We start from the raw sequence: 23,184 nt of genomic DNA, 5'->3' as shown, positions 1-23,184 counted from the left end.
ACAACATAATGCTTGGACAATACTCGTAGCACAGAGACTGTTTATACAGGAGGGGGAACATTTCGAGCGTAAACTCAGTCAGGAAAATGTACTTTTTTATTGCTACCACACCCACAATTGAACGACGCTTTCCCCAGGATGAATTGGGAAAGCGAAAGTGTGACACAGCCGTTCATTCACACTGACTGGAAGAATAGCGACAATCCAAGTTAAGTGTTTGGCACAATGCTACACGGTCACACAGTATGGAAGCTACCAGCATGAGGAAGACAGTCGGAAGTTGAGCAATGATCTCGTTCAACACTGGCTCTTCTTTAGTCAAACTGAATTAGATGAGTTGAAGAATGTGAAGGTTGAAAGTACCTACCTCATCTTGTTATTGTTTCGTGTTTATACAACGCACACTTTTTTGTTGAGAGATTTGAATGTATGCCTCAGGTTAGGCTATGTACGGAGCCATATTTGTAGGGAAATAATGGTAGGGGTTCAACTTTGTGTACTGCGAGGATAGTAAAATTTAAATACTTGTAATAACTATTGATATTTCTCATCAATGGTAAATACATATCTCACTGTAGGTTTGCTTGAGTTTGTTTTTAAGTCTGTTTTATGCACAGAAAGACTAATCGGGACTGAACCTACAGTTTTAAGAAAAACAAACTTTTCAAATAAAAGCAGTAAAGAACCCGGGCAAAACCACTGTGATAAATGTTACCCCTCCCTTAAAATGACACTCGATTACGATTTTTATCTTTGAACAAGTTTTAAAACTAAGGTTAAATGTGGCAATTACGAAATATTTTATTGTATATCCCCCACCACCTAGAGCGCAGCTATGTAATCCATCTTTACAATTCCAGCTCCCTCCGAAAAAAAACTTCGTACGCTAGTGGCACTGTGAATGTGTAACTAAACATTATAGGCTAAGTACAGTAGGTTAGATATGGAATTTCATTCCAGTGTTTTAGAAATATTCGAACGATCAATAAATGCATTTCAGCAGTGGCGTCTCGTCCTTGGGGCATCCGGAGCTTAGCCCCTAAAGAAAAACAGACGTATTCACGTAATTATCCATCACCATAACGCATAACTATCACACAGTCTTTTAAAAGGCGATTTTTACCCACGTAAATTCATCGTCTGTTGCAATGGATACGACAGCGCTCCTAGCGGCATTGATGTCAATTATCGCTTTCCGGGGCACGTCGCAAAGGAAGGCGTGGCCTACACCCACCTACGCTACAGTGAAGGACACATGCTAGCAGAGAGAGGAGGGGAGAGTCCATTGGATTTGAGTGCTGATTCGGGGCTACTTCCGTTGCGTCGCGTTCGATCTCACGTGTTGTTCTGTAGTGTTTTGGTGGCTTTCATTCGCTATGTTTGAGTGAGTTTGGCAGGTTGATTTGATTTGTTGTTTTAAGTCCACTTTATGCACAGTAAGGCTAATCGGGACTGGACCTACAGTTTAAAGTGGGATCCGAACCACTTGTGCCTCCACCGGGTATCGAACCCGGGACCCCTTGATTGCAAGGCGACGACGCTACCACTGCGCCATCGGGGTGGCCTGAGTTTGGCAGGGTTGATGTTCGAACACAAATTGATGAAGGACATAGGCTGTCAATTACAAGACACAATGAATTTGTCCGGAAAAATAGGCATATATTAAATAGAATTATCGATTGCTTAAAATTCTGTGGTCGACATGAACTTGCTCTACGAGGACATAAGGAAAGAGAACAATCTTTAAACAGAGGCATCTTCCCAGCTTTATTATCCCTTCATAGAAGAGGTAACTTCGTGTTCTTTATTGTAGAGAAGAGTTGAAAAACATAAACTCTATCAGTAGATTGCATTCATTTTTTATTTAAAATTATTTAGAGGGTACCTTTTCAAAAACAGTAAAAATGACAAACATATTTTTAATAACTCCAGTGGCAACAGCTGAATCTGAACGATGTTTCAGCACATTGAAGCGTATTAAAACCTGCTTAAGAAATGCAATGGGACAAGACAGACCAAATGCCTTGGCACTTGCTTACAATAGAGATAGAATACATTTCAAACATAGAGGGCTTCAACGAAAAAGTAATAACAAAATTTGCTGAGCAGAAGAACAGGAGTCAACGTTCGTAGAAAGGTATGTTTCACAACAATACCTGTTTCTTTTGTAATCATGTGAATTGTCATTATATTTTAAATTCTTTTAAAAAATAAGTCCAGTTTTGTAGTTTAGAAGATAAATACCCGTTTTTTTGTAATTCATGTAATTTGTCATTACATTTTAAATTTTTTCAAAAAAGTAAGTACAGTTTTGTAGTCTAGAAGAAAAAATACCTATTTTTTGTAATTCATGTGAATTGTCATTATATTTTAAATTCTTTAAAAAATAAGCCCCGGCCAAATTTGAGGCCACGAGACGCCACTGCAATTCAGTGTTTCAATGTGGAAATAATAAAAATAATGTGATAATCACATGATAGGTATTCTTGAGGACATCATGAAAGTTTACCAAGGGAAGCATTCATGCAATAAGAGAGAATGTGACGAGACAGACCGTTAGGTAGAGAATGAAGCACAGTTTCATTTCCTCTGTTTGTGGTTGTTTTCCTGCCATGTTAGAGGTTTAGGAAAAGAGGGGAGGGAGAATGGACGTCCCTGACAAAGCATCGGATATGTCTGCCTTACCCCTCCCTCGCTTCACACCACAACAACTGTTCGTACGCGAAGCAAAACCGAAAGTGCCACATTTGATTGCGACTTTAGCCTACTCGTGGTCTAAAACAAGCTCAGTGAGATGGCCGAAATAATTCCAGCAAGCGTTATCACACTTTGTTTGGATGGTGAACTCTCTTCATACACACGAATGTTACATTGTGCTGATGTCTGTGGTGGATTTGTTAGCACAGCGCGCTACGACACCAGGGATCCCGGGTTCGAATCCCGGCCTGGACATGGGTGTTCTTTGTGAGAGTCCCTTCATCAATTGTATCATGTCATCATTCATCTTCGCGATTAGCCAAAAGTGGCTGAAAAGCGAGGTAAAATTATTCCAAATCAAATCAAACCAATATTTTTATCATGTGTCTCCTCATTTTCGTCCCCAAGTAAATATATCTAAACATAGGATGTTGAGTAAATTTTGAGTGGAGTGTTGGGGGGATGGGTGGGGGATGTTTACTTAAGTCTTGTGGCTAGGACCCGTTGTTATGTTTTTTTAATGTGGGGACATGTATTTTTTAGTAGTCTGCCATATACTTTGTCATATTTTCCAGCACTTAAAGTTATTTATTTTGGAGATGCTGAGCTAAAGGGGGCTTATAACACCCAGCACAACCCCTGGCAACGCCACTGGCTATGACGTGGTTGTAACGATGTTGTAAAAGGAACCCGGGTTCAATACTATAAATAATTTCTTTATTGTGAAGTCAATTTCTACAACCGACAAGCGAGTGTCAGAAAAAAGTACGAGTATAACTGTTGTAGAAACATTAGGTATTTAACCAGGGGATTTTTCTGAGTTCGATTAATTTCGAACAATTACGAAATTAACACACACCATACAGTATCGAGTGCCACAGTTATTTATTTTACCCACGCATCCATCCTTGTGGTTATGCCATCGAATACGTTGCACGTTTGCGAAATCGTTTGTTGCAAAGGTGATCAAAATTTGCACATCGTGATTATAAACCGTGAACGAAGGACACACATGTAATCCTGGTACTTCATTGCGAATGCCTAACGCTGTCTTTTTTTGTCACCTTTTCAACGGTGTTTGCTTTGGATTAGTGTTGTCCACGGGACGAGACGGGACAGGCTTTTAAAAATTCGAGACGAGACGAGATTGACCATGTGTCATGAGACAAACGAATATTTTCGAGACGAGACAGCATTTCCACGAGACTCCACGAGACGAGACAGGCCAAAGTCTCGTCTCGTGGGCAACACTACTTTGGATTAAGCATAGTCAATGAGAGTTGTAGTTGGAGCGCGCATCCCTTATTTTAAGTAAATCCTTAAAACATGTTCGTTATTGTTTTTCTGTTTCGTTTATGTTACGTAGCTTTTCTGCCTCTATAGGTTAAATGCGACGATGAGGATGACTTGACTAGGGGGGCTCCAAGATGGTAAAACGTCTCCGCTTTGTAATCAAGGGATTCCGTGTTCGGTCTCCGGCCGGTGGAGTGATATTGCACGGTGGTTCAGACTAGAGATGGTCAAATCCGGATAAAATTTTATCTGGATATCGGATAATTTCTATCCGGATATCTGAATATTCTGATAATCCGGATATTCGAATTTTTCGGATTATCCATTGCATCCGAAAAGGATATCGGATGTATAAAATGCATCCGAAACTGATATCGGATAATTTACAATCCGGATATTCGTTACTCGGATTTAGTTCAGACACTGCTTTAAACTGTAGACCCAGTCCCGATTAGCCTATCTGATCATAATGTAGACTTAAACTTTGTCGAACTTAGGTATCGAGGCGGCCCTGTAAAATCGAGATGAGAACAAGATCGGACTTGTCGCGACGAGACCGAGGCTTAGTGTCCGAGACATTGCTAAGAAATTTGAAACATTTACCTAAATCAAATTTACTTTACTGTGAAACTTTTCCAGACCTGTCCTCAGTTTTGCTTTAGTTAAGGGGCTTGTCTCCGTATTGCGTGACGGGCACAAGTAGCCTATGTGCTGACGTGCTCATAATTTTAAAAATTACCAACTAACTAAAGTCAATGAATTAGTGAGTCTGGCAACACTGGTGCACTCGGGGATAAGCGAAGGGGCAGTGAGATGAGAAAACAAATGACTATTCAATTTAGTTTGCGAGTTTTCCACCGTTCTTTTCACCTTAGTTGAGCTCAGGGTTGGCATGTTTAAAACAAAAGTGTTTTAAACAACTTGTTTTAAACGATTAAAACACACGGCTTTGTATTTTCACAAATGTTTAAAAGAAAGTGTTTTTGTTTCAGACTTGTTTAACACACATTTTGATACTTGATGTTTGATAGTTTGTGGTTATTTGCGTGTTTTCTAACTATGCCTTTTCATTCAACGCGTGTCATTCTGTTTATTGTGCATAGCAATCTGTTCAGTGGCTTAATATGTATGTTGAATTAACAAAGAAACATATCGTGATGAATACCCGTGGGTCACGTTTAAAAAACCTGGCCAATTGGTTGCTTTTTACCGGTGTTTAAAACATTTCTAAAATTGAATACTGCATGGATGAAATCGTTTTGTTCCTCACTTAACACACTGCAAGATGTGCACATTGTTATTAATGTCAATATTCCGTTGCATTCATGATAAAATATCCCGTATTAGAAAGAAAAACAAGAAAACAGAGTAGCTAACGTGGACTCGGTGGGACCTGGCAACTGTGGATTAGTTGAAGCTTCTCGAACAACCTACCACATGCCAGATTTAAGACTAACATAAATATGCATTTTAAGAAATTAGTCAAGCATTTACTTTATAATAGGAACATAGTCCATCCTTAGATGATTAACAGATTCCTTATTAATCATTATTCTTAGAAAATTAGTCTTCTTGACATTATGTTTTAAACGTTTTATTTGTTTAAAACATGTTTTTTTCGGTTCTTGTTTAAAACATGTTTAAAACAACAAAAAAACTTTTGTTTTTTAAAAATATTGTCAACCCTGGTGAGCTTTTCAATATTTGTTTAGGTACTCCTTGTATCAACTCCGGTCGCACCACTGCAAGTCAGAACCACGAGTAATTGTAATGATCATAATTATAATTACACAATGATCAATAATCCCCGCTCAGAGAAATTAATCTCATTTTCGTTTTGTTTGCATAACATTAAGATCATGTTCATTAAGCACGATATGCTGCACAACATCTTTACAAACCATAGAGAACTTGCCGACCCTCTTCTCCAAGGGTCATTAACCGGACATAACACCGAAAGACATCGAAATTGAGTCACAAGACACAACGTGTCACATCCCAGAAAAGCATTAATCATGGCCTCGAAAGAGAGTAATGCAGGAAGTACTTCTGATATGGTTTTCCTTCTTCTCTCACGTGACACGCGGGAAGCTTTGAAAAAAGCTCTAGTCAATGAAAAACTGTTTTCCAGATAAAAATCTGTTTACTTGTCAGGTTGAGGGCGACATTAACAAGAGTTCTGGCCAGCAGCTCAATCAATACACACGTGGTATATTGTGGAACAACTTGTGGGGGTGGTGTTTGAGTTTCCCCTTGCACAGTTCGTGTGTAATGATCACAAACAGTACGCAACCAATCACAAGAATGGTATTGATCAAACAATGTTGTTAAGAAGTTGAAGAAGGCGTGGCTTTTTTTAAATGTTTAATACCAACAATTCTCGCAGTTATTTTCACGCTGTGATAATCCAGTCTATAAAATATTTTCCAATATTGCAGGTCAGTGACCGCTGAAGCTGTTACTCTCCTCTAAGAGCCTTGAGTTTTGTGATCGAAAGCAGTTTCAGCCCACAGTCAACGTGAATTTCTGCTCCAGCGTTTCACCACCTGTGGATGGACTAATTTTGCGATAACGCAACACAACAGAACATTACGTATTCCTGTTAGGGGGGAAACCTCTAGACTCGCCTCCATGCTTCACTAGGCATCGGAAACAAGGTTCGATGGTCATCGTGTGACTCTTCGGGTGAGTTAACTCTGATTATGTAAATAAGTGTCTGCAAATGGGTGAAGTCGACAAGTAAACTGACGTTGTGATTGTGACCCAAAAAAAGAATGGAGAAAACGCACTCTAATAAGAGTTCTAAATGTGGTGTGCAAATTGGCGTGTGTTGATGTGTAAATAATTATGTATACAGGGTGAGTCAAAAGTCAGGTTACATAGGGATTTATAGTAGCTATATCTTCAAGGTGTGTACCTTGAACATCAATGCATTTGTGCAAGCGACGATTCTAGTTCTCCAGAACCTTTTGCAGAACGTCCAGCATAATCATGTCTGCACATTACACAATGCGTTCCTTCAGATGCTGGATGTTCTGAATCTTAACTGAGCAGACGAGCGACCCTTTCGTCTTTTGTTAGCATTTCCTTCATTCACTCGCAGTGATCTGAAAAGAGACAAGGAAAATTTCCTATGTAACCTGACTTTTGACTCACCCTGTGGAGTGCACTTCAACAGTGTTTTTTGTTTTGTACCGTAGTGTACTGTTTCGTCAGATTATCGTTAAGTTTAATCATGCGTACAGTGGCGTCGCCAAATACCTTCCGGGACTCAAGGATGGACCTACAGTTTGCAAAAGTGGCAAAAAGATACACTAAATAACAAAAATCAAATCAAACCACCAGTGATCGAAGCAGGGAACCTTTGATTACCAGGCGATGACGATGAAACGACACCATCTGGGAGGGTCTCCTTCAGTTTCCTGTGTTTTTCTGTTTTTATTTCTTGCTTCTCTCTGTCTTTGTTTATATCATTCTTTCTACTCTTCTCTGTTTCTCTCTCTCTCTCTCTCTCTCTTTGTCCCTTCCTTCCTCTGTTTTCTGTTTGCCTTTCTATATTTCTTTCTTCCCTCCTGTCCTGTGTTACTTTCTATTTCTGTCTCATTCTTTTCTTTCTGTATCTATCCCTCTTGTGCGTGTACGGGAGCATTGGCAGATTGGTCATTTCGGGGAACTTCGCTAGAGTACACACATTTGCACCGGGAAACCAAATCGGCTCTCTGGAAAACTTTCCTTGCTCCCCCCCCCCCCCCACCAAAAAATCTAAGATCCAGCAGAAAATTATGAAACAATGAACCGCTATAATTTTTAGTTAATCATGAAAATAGCGGGAAATTTTCACAAACAGTGTGTGAATGAGTTCCCATTAAACATTCCAGATGGCAACACAAACGGGAAAGTGTGTAGACCCAGCTCACTGAAATTCCGAAGTATGTACTGGGCCCCATAGATGACAACTATGTAGATCGCAAAATGAGAGGGTTCCTGAAATGAGGAGCCTTGCCAGTTTCTAGATTTTAAAATCTTGCAAACCATGGTGTGCATGTGTGTGTTTCTTGCTCTACTATGTGTATATGGCTCACAAATTTTCTCACGTTTGGTGGTTACGTGGATAGAAAGGTGGACCAGAGCCCACATTCACCCTTCCAATTGCAACGCCCCTGCAATGGACAGTTTGGACGCCGTTATCTTTACAAGTGATTACACAAATTCAGCTGTCTAAAAGCACGGCCATGAAATTAGGCGGGTGGCAGAAGTTCGTGTTCTTGCCACGTCGGAGCACAGACCCGTGTGTTCGGAGGTTTGAGAGAATGAAAGATCTCGTTGTAGAGTTGGTCTTTGTAATCCATGTGATACATGCTCGAAAGGTCAGGGATGACACTAAAATGCCCCTCACAGAGAGGTCGGTCTGACGCTCGAACTAGGCAACGCAGTACGCAGTACGCGGGAACCAGCGACTTTTGTCCCGCCTTCGCTTTGCTTTTCCCATATGTGGCACCAGTGCAATTCTACCAAGCCGCCTATTTTCATGGGCGTGCGTTTAGATTTGAAATGACCCAATGCACCATGCAGAGCGGGCATTTACTTTTAAAAGAAAACCATACACTAAGACCAATTGGAGATTATTTGACAAATGTATGATTTTCGTTTTTTCAGACAGCAGCTACCGGTTGCCATGAAGTCTGATGTACGAGCGGAGAAGGCCGTTCTTATGAGCTTCAATCTACTGTTTCTGGTAAGTAAAGAGACGATTGATTGATTTGGTATATTTTACTTCGCTTTCCTGCTACTTTTGTCTATTCGCAAAGATGACGTTGAGTGATAATGTGTTGAAATGGACACTCACAAACATCCATGCCCAGGCTAGGATTCAAACCCGGGACCCTTGGTGTAGTAGCGCACTGTGTTAACCACTTTTTTATTTTTAGGAATACCCATATTCGTTGGTCTCACCCGTCATTCACACTTTTTCTCAACATTCGTACATATCAGGTTTTCTGTTTATTCTCGGTTTTCTCATTTTACGGACAACACAAACATCCAAGTCCTATCCGGGATTCGAACCCGGCACCCCTGGCTTCGTGGCGCGCTAAGCTAACCACTCTGCTATGAATGCCGGCAAGTAAACCAACGAGAAACAGAGTTGAGTCAACAATATGACAAAGCGTGAAATACAAAGTAAACTTAATGAAGACAAATTGTTTGCCGCAATGACTACACGCTGCGAAAGTTTGGTCGTCGTACAGTCACTGGCAATAATAATTGGACACACAGATCTTGAAATACTAGATTCCTTGCAAGGCGTTATGTGTGTGGCCTAACTCTACGGCGGTGTCTACGGTTAGGGCGGTGAAAATTTGCTATTAAAATCCACTTATCGACTGTACAGAGTCTCTCAAAAGTTTTAGGACAACGACATTTTAAACTAGGCAACCCAATTTACACAAGGCGTTGGTGGGTTGCGTGTAGAGCTAGGCTCAATTTCAGGGTTGCCACATGCACAATAGATATTTATAAAATACGCGAAAGAAATAAAAACAAGTATTATTGTATAAAAGTATTAAAAATATCACTATTATATTGCATGTGACAAAATTCCTTCTCAAAGAAAAAAATAGGATTTCTAGTATTTCATCGCTGATGAGTCTACAGAAAGGAAAAGAGGTGAGAGAAAACGAGAGGTGACAAAGGACAGGAGAAAGAGAAAGCGAAAGGAGAAGACGAAAAGTAGAGGAGAGAAGAAAGAGAGGATAGACGAGGGGAGGAGATGTAGTGAGGAGAATGGAAAAAGATTCTAGGAGAGATGAGCAAAGAAGAAAAAAGAGAAGAAAAACGAGATGAGAGAAGATGAGACGAGAAGAGGGGAGTGGAGAGTAGAGTAAAGGAGAGAAAAAGAGAAGAACGAAAAGAGGAGGAGAAAAGTGCAGTCGAGTCGGAAATCTAAGACAGGAGAGGAGATACGAGGAGTGGAGATGAGTGGGATGGAGATAAGATGCTTGAAAAGTAGGGAAGGCGATATGAGATAAAAGCAGAGCGGAAGGAGGGAGAGAAGAAGGAGAAGAGAAAAATAGAAGGGACTGAGGAGAAGAGGTAGTTGCAGAAAATATCGTCTCAGCGTCAAAAATTGATGCATTGCTCAAATTGTCGACATGAAACATTCAATAACATTTTGAAATGTATTGAGAATGAATTAGATCGGTGCGAAATGCCTTTTGGCTTAGTTCAGAGCAAGATAAAATCTTCCATGTAAGATCTTTGATTTTACCTGCGATTATACCACTAAAAGCATGAATGTAATTTTAATATTTATAAGAATTATCCAATTTTTGTCCAAATCTCGGTTCGCTGAAATGGAGATTTTGTAATTTAATATTTCCCCTCCCCCATCGTTAATTCCAAACTGAATTATTCCGTTTCACACGGCGTGGACAATGAACACAATGGGATAGGTCTAAAACACGAAAATTTTCTGCCACCGGAAGGGTTTGAACCTACGACCATCAGATTGACAGTCCTGAACGGTAAACACTACCCTACAAGCTTTCGCTCCTGAAAGTAAGTAGAAGGAGCTGGCCAATGTGAAATGTAGATGCAACTCTCCCCCTACATGTAATTTGCAAATAATACTTGTTTGTAACAAAGGAAACGAAGGTAGTACGACTCGGCGAAAACATTTAATGGGGAATTGCACATGATGAGAACTTTTCATTCGATATTTGTGGAGGTACCCTTGCATTGAACTCGAGTGGGAAAAGGGGTAAAATTAGTATGTCCCGAATTGCACATATATAAATAGTTATTTCATTAATATTTTTCAATGTCTTTGAAGCAGTACACAGTTATAGTTAGAGTAACATAATTCACGATCTTATACATAAAAATGTCCCTTTGAACGTGTGTCATATCATTTATTTGTTTATTTTTTTATAAATTCCATATGCAGAACAATGTAGCCACTATACACTGCTATTACAAATAATGTTATCATGCTCTTGTTTATAATAAAAGGAGAATTAAAAAAATACCTCCTAAGGAGGATCGAACCTGGGACTGCATTCAATGCTTCCAAGAACTCTAACCACTACACCACGCCCTTACCTTTGATTGAAACAACAATTTTTAAGTATTCTATCCCTCCAATATTGCAAATGTCGTTGGGTATACATGTAGTTGAACATTTACTTTAATTTTGAATTTTAATTTAATTTTGAACAAGTGACCAAAGTCAAATTTTAAAGAGAATCTGAAGAATGATAGATTTCATCAGAGGCGGGTAGGTGGACACTAGCTCAACATGCAATAGTTTAAGTGATAATTTCTGACAAACAAGAAACCTTATTGAATAAGTATTGGGATAGTAATACGTGTATCCGCTCCTTTTTAACAATGTAAGCTCGAAGACAATCTATATTCCATTTCTTTATATTGGCAACTTGGTCAACCGGAGGTTATTATAAAGAACAAATTTCGTAGATGTTCATGTAACCGTTATAAAATTACAAATAAAATATATTCACAAGGTTAGATATATTAACAACGAAGAAATAAATTCAGAGTTAAATTTCAAATGCATGTGTATAGAGTAATTCTAGAAGTACAGAGCTATAACAGAGTATTGCACTTCTTTTTGCAGGATAACGTTTACAATATTGACGCGACAGAATAATTAAAAACTGTTGCTCCAAGGGAAACAAAAGGCGTAGTGTATTGGTTAGAGTTCTTGAAAGCATTGATTGCAGTCCCAGGTTCGATCCTCCTTAGGAGGTATTTTTTTTAATTCTCCTTTTATTATAAACAAGAGCATGATAACATTATTTGTAATAGCAGTGTATAGTGGCTACATTGTTCTGCATATGGAATTTATAAAAAAATAAACAAATAAATGATATGACACACGTTCAAAGGGACATTTTTATGTATAAGATCGTGAATTATGTTACTCTAACTATAACTGTGTACTGCTTCAAAGACATTGAAAAATATTAATGAAATAACTATTTATATATGTGCAATTCGGGACATACTAATTTTACCCCTTTTCCCACTCGAGTTCAATGCAAGGATACCTCCACAAATATCGAATGAAAAGTTCTCATCATGTGCAATTCTCCATTAAATGTTTTCGCCGAGTCGTACTACCTTCGTTTCCTTTGTTACAAACAAGTATTATATGCACATTACATGTAGGGAGAGAGTTGCATCTACATTTCACATTGGCCAGCTCCTTCTACTTACTTTCAGGAGCGAAAGCTTGTAGGGTAGTGTTTACCGTTCAGGACTGTCAATCTGATGGTCGTAGGTTCAAACCCTTCCGGTGGCAGAAAATTTTCGTAAGTTTTAGACCTATCCTATTGTGTTCATTGTCCACGCCGTGTGAAACGGAATAATTCAGTTTGGAATTAACGATGGGGGAGGGGAAATATTAAATTACAAAATCTCCATTTCAGCGAACCGAGATTTGGACAAAAATTGGATAATTCTTATAAATATTAAAATTACATTCATGCTTTTAGTGGTATAATCGCAGGTAAAATCAAAGATCTTACATGGAAGATTTTATCTTGCTCTGAACTAAGCCAAAAGGCATTTCGCACCGATCTAATACATTCTCAATACATTTCAAAATGTTATTGAATGTTTCATGTCGACAATTTGAGCAATGCATCAATTTTTGACGCTGAGACGATATTTTCTGCAACTACCTCTTCTCTTCAGTCCCTTCTATTTTTCTCTTCTCCTTCTTCTCTCCCCTCCTTCCGCTCTGCTTTTATCTCATATCGCCTTCCCTACTTTTCAAGCATCTTATCTCCATCCCACTCGGGCCTCCCCCATGGCGCAGTGGTAGCATCGTTGCCTTGTAATCAAGGGGTCCCGGGTTCGATACCCGGTGGAGGCACAAGTGGTTCGGATCCCACTTTAAACTGTATGTCCAGTCCCGGTTAGCCATACTGTGCATAAAGTGGACTTAAAACACCAACTCCATCCCACTTATCTCCACTCCTCGTATCTCCTCTCCTGTCTTAGATTTCCGACTCGACTGCACTTTTCTCCTCCTCTTTTCGTTCTTCTCTTTTTCTCTCCTTTACTCTACTCTCCACTCCCCTCTTCTCGTCTCATCTTCTCTCATCTCGTTTTTCTTCTCTTTTTTCTTCTTTGCTCATCTCTCCTAGAATCTTTTTCCATTCTCCTCACTACATCTCCTCCCCTCGTCTATCCTCTCTTTCTTCTCTCCTCTACTTTTCGTCTTCTCCTTTCGCTTTCTCTTTCTCCTGTCCTTTGTCACCTCTCGTTTTCTCTCACCTCTTTTCCTTTCTGTAGACTCATCAGCGATGAAATACTAGAAATCCTATTTTTTTCTTTGAGAAGGAATTTTGTCACATGCAATATAATAGTGATATTTTTAATACTTTTATACAATAATACTTGTTTTTATTTCTTTCGCGTATTTTATAAATATCTATTGTGCATGTGGCAACCCTGAAATTGAGCCTAGCTCTACACGCAACCCACCAACGCCTTGTGTAAATTGGGTTGCCTAGTTTAAAATGTCGTTGTCCTAAAACTTTTGAGAGACACTGTACACGTCGTTTGCATAAGTTTCGAGACTCGAGCAGGCACCTAGACGAGAAAAAAACTAGGGCTGAGCCGATGCCGATGTATCGGTATCGGTTGGAATTCATATACCGATACCGGCCGATACTTTCCCGGCATATTGGTCTTTCACAGATCCGCAAAAATGCCGCGCGACACTTTAGCGGAGTGTAATTTATCCTGGAAATTATGCAAAATTCAAACTTTATTTTTATTTTGCATCAATTTTGCACGAAAAATTGTATTTTATGATTACATAACATCTATTTTAATATTCTGAAGCAAATTTCTTGGTAAATTATCGCATGTAATTGGAGCAGAATATTTACACAACCATGTTGAACAATATGTTGAACAAATTTTAATTATTGCAATTTTCAAGTATTGGTATCGGTAAGAGCATCGGTATCGGTTGAAAGTGGTATCGGCTCAGTCCTAGAAAAAACGGATGTTTACATGGGCATCCGGAAGGGGGGGGCAAGGGGGAGCCGTAGCCCCCCCTGGAAAATGAAAGTCAACCAAAAATTATATATTTCACACATGAATGGCTTATTGCAGAAAGGGACCTGAGTCACATTTTTGAGGTATCGGAGTTAATTGTATTTTTGATTTTCCTAGTTACAGACACATCTTTTAGTGCAGAAAGGACGTCAGTCACACGAGGCTATAGCCAAGAAAATGCACAGTGAAAAGTGTACTTTAATGCAGAAAGGTACCTGAGTCACTGACTCGGGTCCTTTTCTGCAATAAACTTAGCCGTATTTATACGTTGTACGAACTGTGTACGCTAAGCTGTGATGCAACTCGGGCGGTAAAAATACTGACAAACTTATTGACACCAGTAACATTATTGATCTCGCAACGTGGTGGCCTCATGTCTACAAAAAAGTGGCATCTGTGGAAACTACCATGTGTTCCTACAAGAATAGGCAGTATTTTCAGATTTCCAAGTATCATTACTTTGAATACTGTGTTGAACATAAGGGTACTGTCAAGGTTTCCGAAGTCATCAAAGGTTTGACGTCTCACATCTTCTATCTGCCCAAAGGTGCAAGAATTGTAATTCCTACGCCACGTACGTTCCCAGTTTCACGTATGCCTATCAAGCTTACTAAATTGAAGGACATACGAACTGCCTTGTCGTATGTACCAGACGACGTCAGAGGATTTTATGAAGATATTCATAAGTTTCCCTTTACACTCGCCAATGAAACAGACTCAGATGTAGAGTAACACATGCATGTACGAGCTCGTACATTATTGTACTTCAAACATTGACAATAAAGTCGAGAAATTGCAGTACACTGTCATTCATTGATGAATCTATAATTTTCTGTGGCATATATAACATGACCTAACCTAACCTAGCTTATGTGGCAACGACAAACGGGCGTTTGTAGGATATTTCTCGTCTTATTTCTTAAAGTTTCCACTTTTATTGCAGAAAGGTACCGGAGTCACAACCTTTTCATCTCCACTGTCTCTAGCAGCATACTGCAGGGGGGCGCATTGAGGGTTGCAAAATTAACTTTTCTTTATGCTGAATATTGAGCCAACAACGGAACATTTCTTTCTTACGCTATCAATATTATACAATTTTTCTTGTTTTTCTCAGAATTGTGCAAAAGTGACTCAGGTCCCTTTCTGCAATAAGCCATTCACATATAATTTCATTTTAGATACAATAATATGTGTTAATTATTGCATGAACACCATAAATTCAAATTTAAGCAATTTTTTTTAGGGAACAACACTATTTTTGTGGAAAATGTGACTTGTTTGTCCCCCTTAAAAAAATACCTTCCTTGTCCCTCCTTGGAAAAATTCCTGCGGACTTCCATGGATGTTTACACATCGAGACAGGACCGAGAACGAGGCAGTTTTCAGTTTTTAGGTCCACTTTATGCAAAGATAGGCTAATCGGGACTGGACATACGGTTTGAAGTTGAAACAACAAAATCACTATGTGACATTTTCCATCGTATACTTAGAAGCATGCAAAATGGCCATACGCAAGGAGGCACCCATAAATATATTTCAAATCCATCAATCAAAAGTAACACCAATTAGGTTAAGTGATATGTATATTTTTTTCATTTCCTACTTTTACGATGCATTAATTAGATAAGAACTATTCAATAATGAGATTATCTTGTTTCCTCCGCAGCTGTCAGGCGTGGCGCTGCTGGTGTTGGGCGTCCTTCTTCTGTCAGACACGCCTCGAGTTCTGCTGTCCCGGCTACTCAATGCAGAAGACGCCCCGAACCCTCTTTTTTACTACCTTGCTCTTGGCCTTGTGGCGGTCGGGTTGCTTTTCGCAGGGATCGGTTGTATCGGATGCTGCGGGGCCTGCCAGGAGAACAGATGGGTGCTGGGACTGGTAAGTGTGAACAGCCTACAGGGTGTCTCCGAACAACACTGACTCTTTCACAGTACGTATAGGACATCAACTTTTCTCAGTAACAATTTGCTCGTTGAGACATGGAGCTACTCGATACAAGGTTACCACCAGTGGCGCAAACTTATATGGGCCTGTGGGGCTCTAGCCCACCAATTCATTTGCCTGTTGTTATATTTTATTTTAGAAATGAAATCCCCGCGTTTAAGAAAACAAAATGCTTCATTCTAACACCTAGATAATTCTCACAACTGGATTACTGACTGTTGTCAGAATATTTAATAAAAAAATGTTGTTTGTTATATGATACTTTTCAGTGTCCTATGGTGGCTTCCCCGATGGCGCAGTGGTAGCGTCGTCGCCTTGTAATAATCAAGGGGTCAAGGGTTCGATACCCAGTGGAGGCATTGTGGTTCGGATGCCACTTTAAACTGTACATCCAGTCCCGATTAGCCTTACTGTGCATAAAGTGGACTTAAAACATGAAATCAATCAATCAGTCAGTGTCCTATGTTATTTACACTATCCGTGGTCACATCGTTATTAGGGTAGTAAGGGAGGATAAAGGCTTATTACTAGACCTCGGATTTTTAGGTTCTAAAAAGTGTGCCTTTGGGTTCCTAAAATAGGCTCTAAAAATCCTAAAATAGGTTCGGAAAACCCTAAAATAGGCTCTAAAAATCCTAAAATAGGTTCGGAAAACCCTAAAATAGGCTCTAAAAATCCTAAAATAGGTTCGGAAAACCCTAAAATAGGCTCTAAAAATCCTAAAATAGGTTCGGAAAACCCTAAAATAGGCTCTAAAATTCCTAAAATAGGTTCGGAAAACCCTAAAATAGGCTCTAAAAATCCTAAAATAGGTTCGGAAAACCCTAAAATAGGCTCTAAAAATCCTAAAATAGGTTCGGAAAACCCTAAAATAGGCTCTAAAAATCCTAAAATAGGTTCGGAAAACCCTAAAATAGGCTCTAAAATCCTAAAATAGGTTCGAAAAACCCTAAAATAGGCTCTAAAAATCCTAAAATAGGTTCGGAAAACCCTAAAATAGGCTCTAAAAATCCTAAAATAGGTTCGGAAAACCCTAAAATAGGCTCTAAAAATCCTAAAATAGGTTCGGAAAACCCTAAAATAGGCTCTAAAAATCCTAAAATAGGTTCGAAGAACCCTAAAATAGGCTCTAAAAATCCTAAAATAGGTTCGAAGAACCCTAAAATAGGCTCTAAAATCCTAAAATAGGTTCGAAGAACCCTAAAATAGGCTCTAAAAATCCTAAAATAGGTCCTAAAAATCCTGTTAGGCTCGAAAAATCCTGTAGTAGGTTCAAAAAAACTTAAAATAGTTCAAAACTCCTGAAAAATACTAATTAGGTATAGTCGCCAGCAATGAAAATGGGACACCTATATCCTGAAACACGCACTATCTTGCATAACGTTATGTGTGTTGCCTAACCCTACGGCGATGGCAGAACTTACCATTGGAAATTTGTAATTAAAATACACTCTTCGCCGTATAGTTAGGTAACATTTTTTTTTCATGTTATCCACAGTCAAACTCCGCAATTTTGTCTGTGAGGATCATCTTATATGCTGAAAATAATATTTCAACAAAAACAGTCAGTGTTGCAAACTTGAATGCTGAAATGTTAGTTTACAAGGCGTGAATGCCACAAAGCACCGAAGTGAGCAAGACCACACAGATCACACCACTTTGGATTGTACAGGTAACATTGGCACCAGACATTTTGCTTTGTTTAGGGCTTTGAAAAATTACCATGGACTTGGAGGAAGGGAAATCGACAGAGAGTACGTTTCATACCATTCGTCATTGAATTTTAGGTGATCAAACAAAGCAAATGTCTCTGTGTGACATAAAAATCTTGTAAAACCTTTAAAAATACATCAATTCCTAAAAAAAAGTTTGATTTAGGCACATAAACCTGAAATAGGTTCTAACAAGCAAAATAGTTTTTTTTAGCCACTATAAAGCTTCATCAGTTGTTGTGTTTTTTAACGAATCACTGACATAACTTATTATTTCTTACATAGCTGTAAAGGAAAAAAATAGGTTAAAAACATAAAATACGAGATCTACTTATAACCAGGATGAGTATCGATAGGCACTAAAAACTCAAAGCACAAAAGTACCGAAAATACAAAATAAGCAAAATGCAGTTGCTTTCGAAATAGACACTTAACAACAAATAGGAAAAAGAACGGGGGCCGTAGCCCCCCCCCCCCTGGAAAATGAAAGTCAACCAAAAATTATATATTTCACAAAACACATGAAGCAAAAGCTGGATTTCACTGGATTTAAAGAAGAAATGGTTAAACATGGGTACTTCATATGACCGCGATATCTCTGCTGGCACGAGAGTTTCTGTACCATAGGTTCTAATTTAGTATGTTTTCCGACAGAAAATATAAATGCCAGTGGCAACCGTGATTCTGTACGGCATGGCTGCATACATACAGGAGAGAAAATGCCGTTCTTCGTGAACTCGTGGGGTCTTGATGTCCTCTACAGACTGTGAAAGTTTGTCAGTTTTGTAGGGCGACACCCTGTATATTTTGATACAATAAACTGATGATTGACTTATATATTCGATAATAATTTTAAATGTAACTTTTCGCGTGTGTTGGACCCTTCTAGATGTTATTGTTCACTTTATTTTACGATTTTCATGTTTACCTAACAGCCTAGCGTTTCTCTTGCAGGGAAAAAATTATGGTAAAATGCTAAAATGTCGATGTAAGTTTCGAGAACTAATTTGAATTTGCTTGTTTTGAAGGTTCTTGAATTCTTCCGTGTATTACATAAGTAGTAATATGAAAATTTGTTTAAAGGAGACAAACTATCTGAAGCAATATTTGTTTAAGGAATAGTAAAAACAGACCGAATATAAGTCTCATTCTTATAAACGTACAAGGGCTATGTATCCAACCTTCTCCTCTCGCCGCACCATAAAGTATCCACGACTCAACATGGCACATCAATATATTAATCCCCTAAAAAGAATACGTAACCGGCACTATAAACATGCTATGGGAAATACAAATCACAATATAATCAATTAAATTATTATTATTATTCCTGTATGGTATTCAGCAGTACGTTTGGTATTAGTATTACTCAAACAAAAATTGAACCATGCAGTTATTACCATTTGATGAATCCAACATCATTGTACAAAAGAAACCACACAAGTAGACCCAGTGTCCGGGTACTGAATCATCATTTGGAGCTCGAACCATCATTTGGAGCTCGGTGGGGCAGAGCACAGTTTGGTTGCACATATTCACTTTCCCGGCACACAAGTACGACAGTGTCTTTGAAAATGTTGTAGTACAAGTGGCCTGGTACTGAATTTTCATTTGGGGCTCGTGGGGCTTGTCGTAGCCTTTTATGATGTATATTTTGAGGGGCACAGAGTTGGCGATACTGTGGGTTTTTACTGTAGCTTTTTATGAGAGGGGTTTATTGCTTTTTGTTTACATCTGGTAATACTGCCGTAGTTTGACAGTGTTGTTAACCTACTGGGTTTTTTCACTGAGGCTCGAATCATCATGTGGGGCTCATCGTAGCCTTTTATGATGTATATTTTGAGGGGCACAGAGTTGGCGACCTGTGGGTTTTTACTGTAGCTTTTTATGAGGGGGGTTTATTGCCCTCTGTTTACATCTGGCAATTTTATTGGATGTTTCTTTTTTGAGGCTCGAAATTATTATTTGAGGCTTGAAATTATTATTTGAGGCTCGTCGGTGTTACCAACCCACTCTACAAAAATTCTACTATATGATTTTTCACTGGCTAACCTAACCTAACCTAACCTAACCTAACCTACTCTAACCTAACCTAACCTAACCTACTCTAACCTAACCTAACCTAACCTACTCAAACCTAACCTAACCTAACCTAACCTAACCTACTCTAACCTAACCTAACCTAACCTACTCAAACCTAACCTAACCTAACCTAACCTACTCTAACCTAACCTAACCTACTCAAACCTAACCTAACCTAACCTAACCTAACCTAACCTACTCTAACCTAACCTAACCTACTCAAACCTAACCTAACCTAACCTAACCTACTCAAACCTAACCTAACCTAACCTAACCTACTCAAACCTAACCTAACCTAACCTACTCTAACCTAACCTAACCTAACCTACTCAAACCTAACCTAACCTAACCTAACCTAACCTACTCAAACCTAACCTAACCTAACCTAACCTAACCTACTCTAACCTAACCTAACCTAACCTAACCTACTTTAACCTAACCTAACCTACTCTAACCTAACCTAACCTAACCTACTCAAACCTAACCTAACCTAACCTAACCTACTCTAACCTAACCTAACCTAACCCACCCTAACCTAGCCTAAAGCAAGGAGCTAATTGTACAACAACTTGTACCTAATTGTACAACATATACACAGACATAAAAGAGAGAGCCTTCCTGTAACTTACCTCATGTACAATTTATATGTTTTTACAACTGTGAAAAGAAAGCATATGTGTTCTGTATGCACACATTCATTCTTATTTTTCGAAGTTGAATGAAAACACGTGTTTTTACGCTCTCGTAATACTGACCTTGCCCCAGTGATTTTAAATTGCTTTCATCCGGTTTTTTTTTTTTGTGTTATTTCCGCATGCACGCAACATTCGCTTTCAATAGTTTAATGAAATACAGAAGGAGTGTTAGTTTAGCAGGTTTTGAGTTTACAATTTATTAAATTAAACAATAATTTATGTAAGATTATACTTGTACTTACCGAACACAAAATAATAAAAGCACATGTGAATCTTTGCGTGTGTTCAATGTTATATGACGACTGAGTAAAAAATAATGTTGACTCTTCGAAAGATAAAAGTTCCCGGTTCGATATCAGATGCATGCAAATTTTATGTTTTGCTCTCCAAAATCTTGATTTTTATGTTTGTGCTATTTGTCATACAGCAGAGGAGAAGAGGGGAGAGGGGAGGAGAGGGGGTACTATTAGCGCCATCTATTAGCAAACAATAGAAATAAAAAGTAGCGTCAAACTTTTTCAACACCCAAAAATTTTAAACGTCCTCGCGTAGTAATACGATCTAGCTGAAGATGTTTGAAGGAGTACTCTTAGTCGACGAAGCTAATTGCTAGGGCCCATATATTGCTAAAATGTTCTTTGATTTGCATATTTCTCATACCGCCATATGTTGTTCTAGTTGACTTCTTCCAAAAAAATGCTAATTAGCGAGAGTTAATTAAGCAAGGCAAGTAAAAGAAGCAAATAGGACAATATGTGGCGGCGTGGAAATATGTAAAAATTCGACTCGATTCGAATTAAAATTGGGGGATATTTTGCATTTTTTCCCTATAATGTACAAAACATTTACCGTACATTATCTTTTCCATTTACAACAGTATAAAATAAGAGGAACGTGTGACAATATCCATATTAATTAGGAAGGTATGTTGTATGCTAGGTTAGCTAATTGCGTCTTCTACAGCTTCACTGTTTAGAGGAAAGATGGAAAAAGAGAGCTCTACAAAAACTAACGCTTTTAACAATATTGTACGCCCCGTGAAAATTATATATATAAATAAGACTTAAGCGTATTATCTGCTTTCATGTCAGATTTTCCCGACCTGTGAGCTGTAGTGTTTAGGTGACAAGCGACGCGCTCAAATATAATACCGTTGACAATATTGTACGCCTCGTGAAAATTATATATAAATAAGCCATAAGCGTATTATCTGCTTTCATGTCAGATTTTCCCGACCTGTGAGCTGTAGTGTTTAGGCGACAAGCGACGCGCTCAAATATAATACCGTTGACAATATTGTACGCCTCGTGAAAATTATATATAAATAAGCCATAAGCGTATTATCTGCTTTCATGTCAGATTTTCCCGACCTGTGAGCTGTAGTGTTTAGGCGACAAGCGACGCGCTCAAATATAATACCGTTGACAATATTGTACGCCTCGTGAAAATTATATATAAATAAGCCATAAGCGTATTATCTGCTTTCATGTCAGATTTTCCCGACCTGTGAGCTGTAGTGTTTAGGCGACAAGCGACGCGCTCAAATATAATACCGTTGACAATATTGTACGCCTCGTGAAAATTATATATAAATAAGAATAAGCGTATTATCTGCTTTCATGTCAGATTTTCCCGACCTGTGAGCTGTAGTGTTTAGGCGACAAGCGACCCGCTCAAATATAATACCGTTGACAATATTGTACGCCCCCGTGAAAATTATATATAAATAAGCCATAAGCGTATTATCTGCTTTCATGTCAGATTTTCCCGACCTGTGAGCTGTAGTGTTTAGGTGACAAGCGACCCGCTCAAATATAATACCGTTGACAATATTGTACGCCCCCGTGAAAATTATATATAAATAAGGATAAGCGTATTATCTGCTTTCATGTCAGATTTTCCCGACCTGTGAGCTGTAGTGTTTAGGTGACAAACGACCCGCTCAAATTTAATACCGTTGACAATATATTGTACGTATATTGTATTGTATAGAAAACTAGAAACATATAATTTGGCGAAAAAAAACCCAAAGTAAGGTCATAGAAAATAGTTAAAAAAAAAGTGAGCAATTATATTTTGCATTGCACAGCATTTGGTATTAAATAACATACCCCCAAAAAATTTCTGCATTATGTGTTCTGAAAAAAATTGCGCTACGTGCCAAATTACTGTGTCAAGTAAAAATTTTCAAAAGGCACTGTCGTACTTGTGTGCTGGGAAAGCGAATATGTGCGACCAAACTGTGCTCTAAGTATGGAAACAATTTTTCTATTGACTACTTCAAGCGACACCAGCTTACTTGCAAGAGCACTGGAACATCACTACCGCAACCTTCCAAGCGAAAGGTAGAAGTAACCTCCCTCGATGCATCGCCACCTACCAAATGCGTCAAGCTGACGAAGAAAGCAGACCGAATTGCGTTTGAGCATTTATTAGAAGACTTTAACATAACATCAGACAGCTTCTGCGATGTGCGTAGTTTTCTGGAGAGCGAGCGAGCTAAGATAATATCCATCCTCAACGATGCATTGCCTACATACTCCACTAAATTCTATGCCGTGCTATGCTGCAAGTATAAGAAACCGTCTGATGAAATACCGGTTTTTTTTTCACAATGGCTCGGGATATGATTTCCATCACTTGGTTACACATCTAGGGTACGACAATG

The 23,184-nt window shown here is 38.7% G+C and overlaps 1 protein-coding gene across 1 annotated transcript in view; it reads left to right on the top strand.

Annotated features, from left to right (window-relative positions):
* Nucleotides 1-23,184, top strand: part of Tsp68C (Tetraspanin 68C) — a 50,071-nt gene that overhangs the window by 7,496 nt on the left and 19,391 nt on the right. The window contains exons 2-4 of the mRNA XM_083129534.1: nt 6,429-6,675; nt 8,647-8,725; nt 15,749-15,961. Of these exons, the coding sequence (XP_082985660.1) occupies nt 8,666-8,725; nt 15,749-15,961 (273 nt within the window). The 5' untranslated portion in view covers nt 6,429-6,675; nt 8,647-8,665. The remainder of the gene's footprint in view (nt 1-6,428; nt 6,676-8,646; nt 8,726-15,748; nt 15,962-23,184) is intronic.

Source organism: Lepisma saccharinum, chromosome 10 (genome assembly GCF_977018435.1).
Source record: "Lepisma saccharinum chromosome 10, izLepSacc3.1, whole genome shotgun sequence".
Taxonomy (NCBI): Eukaryota; Metazoa; Arthropoda; class Insecta; order Zygentoma; family Lepismatidae; genus Lepisma; species Lepisma saccharinum.
The sequence above is the reverse complement of the archived record's forward strand: the minus strand, read 5'-3'. Positions and strand labels throughout refer to the sequence as shown.